This window comes from Labrus mixtus, chromosome 11 (genome assembly GCF_963584025.1).
Source record: "Labrus mixtus chromosome 11, fLabMix1.1, whole genome shotgun sequence".
NCBI lineage: Eukaryota > Metazoa > Chordata > Actinopteri > Labriformes > Labridae > Labrus > Labrus mixtus.
Genome location: NC_083622.1, coordinates 544,128 through 551,420, shown reverse-complemented (window position 1 = coordinate 551,420; position 7,293 = coordinate 544,128). Strand labels below are relative to the sequence as shown.

The 7,293-nt window shown below is 41.1% G+C and overlaps 1 protein-coding gene across 1 annotated transcript in view; it reads right to left on the bottom strand.

The window, feature by feature from the left end:
* pik3r4 (phosphoinositide-3-kinase, regulatory subunit 4) overlaps window positions 1–4,500 on the bottom strand; it is a 26,249-nt gene extending 21,749 nt beyond the window's left edge. The window contains exons 1-3 of the mRNA XM_061049499.1: window positions 4,209–4,500; window positions 1,394–2,128; window positions 485–618 (exon numbers count right to left, since the gene is read on the bottom strand). Coding sequence (XP_060905482.1) covers window positions 485–618; window positions 1,394–2,111 — 852 coding nt within the window. The 5' untranslated portion in view covers window positions 2,112–2,128; window positions 4,209–4,500. The remainder of the gene's footprint in view (window positions 1–484; window positions 619–1,393; window positions 2,129–4,208) is intronic.
* Window positions 4,501–7,293: the final 2,793 nt, after the last annotated feature.

Below are 7,293 nucleotides of genomic sequence, written 5' to 3'. Positions count from 1 at the left end.
TGTGTGTGTGTCTGTGTGTGTCTGTGTGTGTGTCAGTGTGTGTGTGTCTGTGTGTGTGTGTCTGTGTGTGTCTGTGTGTGTGTCTGTGTGTGTGTGTGTGTGTCTGTGTGTGTGTGTCTGTGTGTGTCTGTGTGTGTGTGTCTGTGTGTGTGTGTCTGTGTGTGTCTGTGTGTGTGTCTGTGTGTGTGTGTGTGTGTGTCTGTGTGTGTGTGTCTGTGTGTGTCTGTGTGTGTGTCTGTGTCTGTGTGTCTGTGTGTGTGTCTGTGTCTGTGTGTCTGTGTGTGTCTGTGTGTGTGTCTGTGTCTGTGTGTGTGTGTCTGTGTGTGTGTCTGTGTGTGTGTGTCTGTGTGTGTGTGTCTGTGTGTGTCTGTGTGTGTGTCTGTGTGTGTGTGTGTGTGTCTGTGTGTGTGTGTCTGTGTGTGTCTGTGTGTGTGTGTCAGTGTTTTGTCATTTAAAGAACCAATCAGCTGTCAGGGATCCTCACCAGCTCTCTGATGCTGTGGTCTTCGATCTTCAGGAGGACGTGCTCCGTCTGGAAGTGTCCTTTACGATACGCCAACAGCTGAGAGAGGTCGAAGAGCGGGACGCCCTCAGTGAAGAGCTCAGCTATCACACATCCTGAAAACACACACACACACACACACACACACACACACACACACACAGACAGAGAACACATGAAGACACACACAGACAGAGAACACATGAAGACACACACACACACACACACACACACACACACACACACACACAGACACACACACACACACACACACCGGGGTCAACCTGTCACACTTAAATATATAAATCAAGTATCTCCTCTGAAAATAACTCTGTGAGTCATGACTGTCTACAATGGGTGTAACACCCGAGTCCCACTGTCTGTGATGTTTTCAGAGTTTTCAGAGTCCTATCTTCACTTTGTTTACATCGCCGGGACGGCCGGCTGACTCCTCCCCTCGTGTATAAAAGTTGTTTAATTGAGGGACTAGAGAAAAGAAGAATAACATACTGTACTCACTGCTTAACTGTGTTTCTAGATCACGCTCATTTCAGGTAAATTTACATGCAGTGTGAAGATACGAGCAGAATAAAGATCGCTAGCATTAGCATGCTAACACAACAATGCAGCGCGAGTTGTTTTGGTTTCATGCTGGAGCTCAAGGGCGACATCTGCTGGATCAAAAAATCACATATAAAGAGTTTAATGACGAGTAACTGCTTAAAGAAGATGATGACAGAGTTTATCTGAGCGACCTGAATTCAAACAAAACGTGTTCACTAAATGAGTAGTGAGTGATTTCAGACTTAATCTTCCCTCCTGACTTCTGTCAACTCTCACGCTTCGACCTCGACCTTTGACCCCGCTCTACGTCTCACAGAGTTGACTTACCTGCAGAGAAGATGTCCATGGCCTGTCTGAGCTCGCCTCTGCCCCTTTGGTTGTTGTTGGTCAGATCGACCAGCGGCGTGTTCTGGTCGCTCTCCGTCGTGAACATGCTCCCGTCCACAAAGCGCTCCGGAGCGATGTAGCACGTCCTCCTCCGAGACGTGTCGAAGAAGTAGTTGAAGTCGGCGGGGTTGTCCTCGGGCAGGTAGGTGGGCTTGAAGCTGGCGAAGTCGGTGAGCAGCACCCAGTTCCAGCTGGTCACCATCACGTTCTCCGTCTTGATGTCGCCGTGGCGGACGCCGGCTCTGTGCGCCTGGTCGACCGCGTTGAGGATCTGGAAGGCGAGCCAGCGCTTCTCCACGTTGTTGAGGAAGGGCCGCGTGCTGATGCGGTCGTACAGGTTGTCCCGGACGTACTGGCGGAACAAGATGGCGGCCTTCTCGCTCAGGGAGGTCTTCTGGAAGGGCAGGCAGTTCTGGCAGGAGTGAAGGCGGATCTTCAGCTCCTCCAGCTCCTGTTTGTAGCTGGTCAGAGGCAGCGACGGGTCCTGGATGGCGAACACTTTGACCACCACCAGACCCTCTCGGTGTTTGGCCCGGGCCACCTTGAAGAAGCGCGTGCTGCCCAGGCTCTTGTCGTACTCGTGGTCGTGGATGTCGGAGAAGTAGCTGTCCACAGAGAGGATCTGAGACGGGGCGATCCCCGCCAGCTGGTTCCCCATCTCACCTCAGCGCTCGTCTGTGGGGAACAAGTCAATAAGATCAAACTTTTAAAACGTGCTCAGAGATGTTTTTACTTTCACCTCTGAGAACATCTGTTGTGATATAACACACAGCGCCGTCATCTCATCACACACAACATGCAGCTGTTTTTAAAACTCAAAAAAACAGAACTGACAAAGTTCTGGAATATTCTGAACCTTGAAACCTTTTTAGTTTACACTGGTCTGTGTGACTCAAACTCTGTCGCCTCATGTGAGTGTGGCTGGTTGTCTGTCTCTACATATCAGCTCTGTGATTGGCTGGCGACCAGTTCAGGGTGTAACCCCATCACTCGCCCAATGGCAGGATGGATCAGCAACGCGACCCTGAGCGGGAAAAGCAGTAAAGATAATGGATGGACATTGTGTTGCCCTCTACAGGTTGAACCCCCGGCTACTGCTTTTGACCTTTTCTATTGGCTGATCTTGGGTGCCAGCGCTCGTCGCCAAACCCGACAAAAACGTTCCCAGCCTGTTTTTGTTTACGATGCTGAGGTTACCAAACCAGCAGATCATCTCAAAAGTGAAAATGGACTCAATAACAGGACTGTGCGTGCAGAGGAGCTGCTTGTCAACAACCAAGGAAGGCAACTGCTTGGGGACCCCAGTCCAGTAGGGGGCGCCTGAGGGCTCACAAACTCAAACCAAAGCAGGGGATCAGAATGTACAAATTGTGCAATGACAGTAGGAAACCTCCCTAAGGGGGCCCCAATCTGACAGCACTCACTCTTGTTGCCCTGCTAAGCGTTGCAAGAATTATTGCTGGGGTGTAACCCCGCCTCTCACCCAATGGCAGCTGGGTTTGTGGCCAACCCCACTGTGACCATGAACTGGTAAAGCGGTATAGATAATGGATGGATGGGCTGGTTTGTGCTTTACAGTTTACATTTGGATTGTTGTTTGTAATGTTTTTATGTATTAATAATTCTGTAGATTTATTAAAGCTGATTGTTTGCAGCACTTTGAGTCCAAGACAAATTTCTCCCACGAGACAATAAAGTGAATCGTTTGGTAAAATGTATCTGATCATATCAAACAATCCATTAAATGAATAATAACTAAGTGTTATATAATTATAATAATGAAGTGATGTTAGAGGAAAGAAGTGTCACACAGGATGTCTGTGTTGTTGGATTGAGATGTCACTTTTGATGATGTTGATTGTTTTGATTATTTTCAGGGCAGAGTCACGTCCCGTTTGGACACATTTAGTCTTTAGGGAAGACGACACCGAACAAAAAGAAGTCAAATGTAAACACTGAGGAGAAACTGTTAGAAACACTAGTTATTTATTTTCTGTTGTTTTAGAGAAGCTCATTTCAAGCGATGCTTTGATTTCAGTTCCAAATATTCAACAAATAAACACAAAATAGTTCCTCAGATATGAAACTCTGTCATTAGAAAACAAATCGCAGCTTTAATAGTTTGATCATATTTACAGTTCAGACCTCGTCAGTGAAATGAGGACAAAAAACTAAAACTAAATAATCCTTCATTAACAGTAATCGAGGTCAAAGGTTAAATTAACCATGATGTTGATTTGAGGTCCTAACATGGAACAAACAGAAAAGTGCTCTTAAATTACATTTCAACACATTTATTATACTGAACTATGTATATATAAATATATATATTCATATAAATATATAAATATATATAAATATATATAAATATATATATTCATATAAATATATATATATATATATATATAAATATATATATATATATTTATTATACTGAACATTTCAACTGAAGCAACAAAACACTGAGTTTGTAAAGACTTCTAACATCTTAATAATTGCTATCCTCTGTGTTTTAGATGTGGAAGATGGTGAACACTCACAATAAAGCAGCTTTAGATTAAATTAGATTTATTTCCGGGTTTTGTTTCTGAGACATGTTGAGAACAAAACCTTCATTGAGCTGCAGATCACATGATGCAGCTAGCTGTTAGCATGCTAACTTAAGCTATTAGCTGCTAAAAACACAACATTAACTTTATCTGCAGAGAACACGCAGCGTAAACACAATGACATCACACTGTGTGGAAGTTATTACCAGCTGTTGAAGTTGGCTCTACAGTTGTTGACAGGAGAGTTGTTGTTGTTGTTGTTGTTGTTGTTGTTGACGACAGGCTAGCGATGCTAACGTCTACTAACGGTCACAAACGTCAGAGTAAACGTCATCACGTCGTCTCTCGGTGTCTCTAACACGATAACCGTCCGATAATCCCCGATAACAAACAACCCCGCAGCCGTGAAAGATAAACAAGAGGTTCAGTCTGAATCACGCAGTTCGCCTCTCTGCGGGTTCTACATGTTGTTGTGAATCCGGGTCAAACCGGAAACGGAGATAGCTCGCTGGCGCCCTCTGCCGGCCAACGCCCGCTACTGCAAAGATGGTTCATAAGACGATGGGTCACTCGATAGCTGAAACAAAAAGTTGTTTTTTTTTAGTAAAAAATTATTATACGGAGCCCGGGAGGTGACATGGTCATGGATTTTTTTTTAATGAAAGCTCTTTTTATAAATTGCACGCTCGTTTTAGTCACTCGTGCATGCTTCTTCATTAAAAACACAACAGTTTTATTCATATTTATAATTTTAATGCCTTTATTTTAAGAAATCAAACTGATATAGACCAAATCACCAAGGAACCCCGGATGTCGCAGATGGGAACGGTGTCACGCCCGAGTTGACCACGCTCCAGTTGAGCTGGCAACATGATTACCTCCAGCAGTACCTTTGGTTTGTTAGTTAATATCAGGCGATTAAAACACACTAAGTGATGTTTGTGGGCCAAAGGGAAATGACAACATGTCAACATGTCAACAGAAAACTTTGATGACGTATCCGACTGGTAACTCAGAATTTCCAATCAAATAGAACGCATTTCAAATGTTGTCATTGCGTCTTACTGTTTTGCTTCAGGTTTAAGTCATGCAAACATCACAAATCTAAGTTTTCATTTTAAAGCCCTCTGATTGATGAGAAAGTACACAGACAAATGGATACTGAAAATCTGGAGACATAACAGGCAGGATTATGAGTAAACAAGCATAACAGTGAAAACACAACAACATTTGGGCTGCTGACCCCGAGCGTGACGTTATGGCAACATGGCCGCTGTGAGAATGTATATAAGTTTAAATTACTCTTATAAAGACGGGTGTGCAAGTTTCTAAAAAACTCACATGCAATTTATAAAACAGCATGCGTTCGTTAAAAAAAACTATTCTTGTCACCTTCTGGGCTCCGTATTATTGACATCTTTTCAGAAAGCTTTCATTAACATAAGACACACAACAATAAAATATTTAGTGTATCATAAAGGGTGGTCAGCACAAAAAAACCTGAGAAAATGTAGTTTAACTTTCTGCACTGATTGAGGAAATCAGGTTTGACACAAATTCAGCTTCTAAAATAAAATGTAAGCTGTTACAGTTTCAGTGCTGATGATTTTCTTTAACTGTTGTTACTCATTTTGATGTAATCAGTTCAACCCTCTGGGCAACGGAACCACAATTAATCTTTACTATTACATATTTAATGTAATTTAGGTCTTAATTAAAACATTTCAGAAGTCGATCTGGCTCACCGTAAACCACACGGTGTCACTTCTTTCGGTGTTGAGTAATCCTCTTGTCTTATTTACGATCTTTGCTTTAAGCGAAGGAACTTTCTGGCAGCGAGAGCCGCGGTGTGTAGCGACGCTACGTAAAGTAAGCGGCAACGTGACCGGAAGTCAAACGGTTCATCAATAAATTAAAAGCATAGAAATTATGCATTAAAACGATTTAAACACGGTAAATAATTAATATGATTCCTAAACTCGAATCTATTCTTGAAGCGGGAAGATAGAAGTTTAAGAGTTTTACAAACACTATTAACACAGAGTCCAGCCTTATTTTATTTAGTTTTTCTGTTGTTTATATTGATTTCATATTGTGCATTAAAAAGTGCAAGAAGAGGATGCTGGTTGTCATCTTGATTTTAAATGAAAACCTTTATCGTTTCTTTTCTACAGTATTGAAATTTATGTTTGCTGACTACACCAACACACAGAAAAATAAATATTTGGTATTTATAATGTTGGTAAAAACAATGTATTCAGTCAAAGTTGGAAATAATCTTTTAATCTAAAGTGTTTTATTGTAATTTCCGTACAGTTTGAGTGGAGGTTGTTGGTGTTTTATTTTTTCATCTTACACTGTAAATAATAATTGTATTCTCCATAAAAAAACAACAACACAGGTACTCGGTAAACAAACTGACATTTACAGGGTTAAAATCCATCAAATGAAACAATATTTGGTATTTATGATCAGGACTGATGTTGGTAAAAAAAAAATGAATTCAGTCAAAATGGGAAATAATCAGCGGTGTAGTGCAGGGTAAGCAGAGGTATACAGAGAATACCCACTTGTTTTCCAGTCTCCAGGGTGGATATCCACTTCTAAATAATAACTAATTACTTGCAAAAACAAATGTGTTATATAACTTACAACCAGTTAAAATGACAAAATCTACTCCTATTCTTCTTCTTCTTCTTCTTCTTCTTCTTCTGTGGTTTATGTGAATGTCATAATGATCCCAACTCCCTTGGGTCCAGCAGTTGAAGTTCAGTGTCAATGTTTAAATACAAAAGGCCCATTTTTTATTGTGAACTAATTATACAATAGTCGTCTTACATGTAACTGGTTATAACAGAGGCTGTTTATAATCAATCAATCAATCAAACTTTATTTATACAGCACCTTTCAGACAAATCAAATTGCAGTTCAAAGTGCTTAACAAGAGTGCAGAAATGTGATTGACAAAAAGTAGTTTATAAAATCATTGAGAGACTAATTGTCTGCTAGACAAGACACTAAATATAAAATATATTTTGTGGAAAAAATAAGACTACCCATTTCTATAGGCACCACTACATCAGTGTAAATAATATAAATGTATATATTTTATTTTAATATCTGTAAAGTGGGCATTTTATCGTCACAGAGGTGCTTTCCGTAACATTTCTTAAAGTTTCTTTGGATTAACAGAATACAAAATAACTGTATTAACAGAGAACGGATTATTTCAGGTACACTCCTACGTTGGGGTACGTAACGTGGTTTTATTTTGACACTCTAACCGGAAGC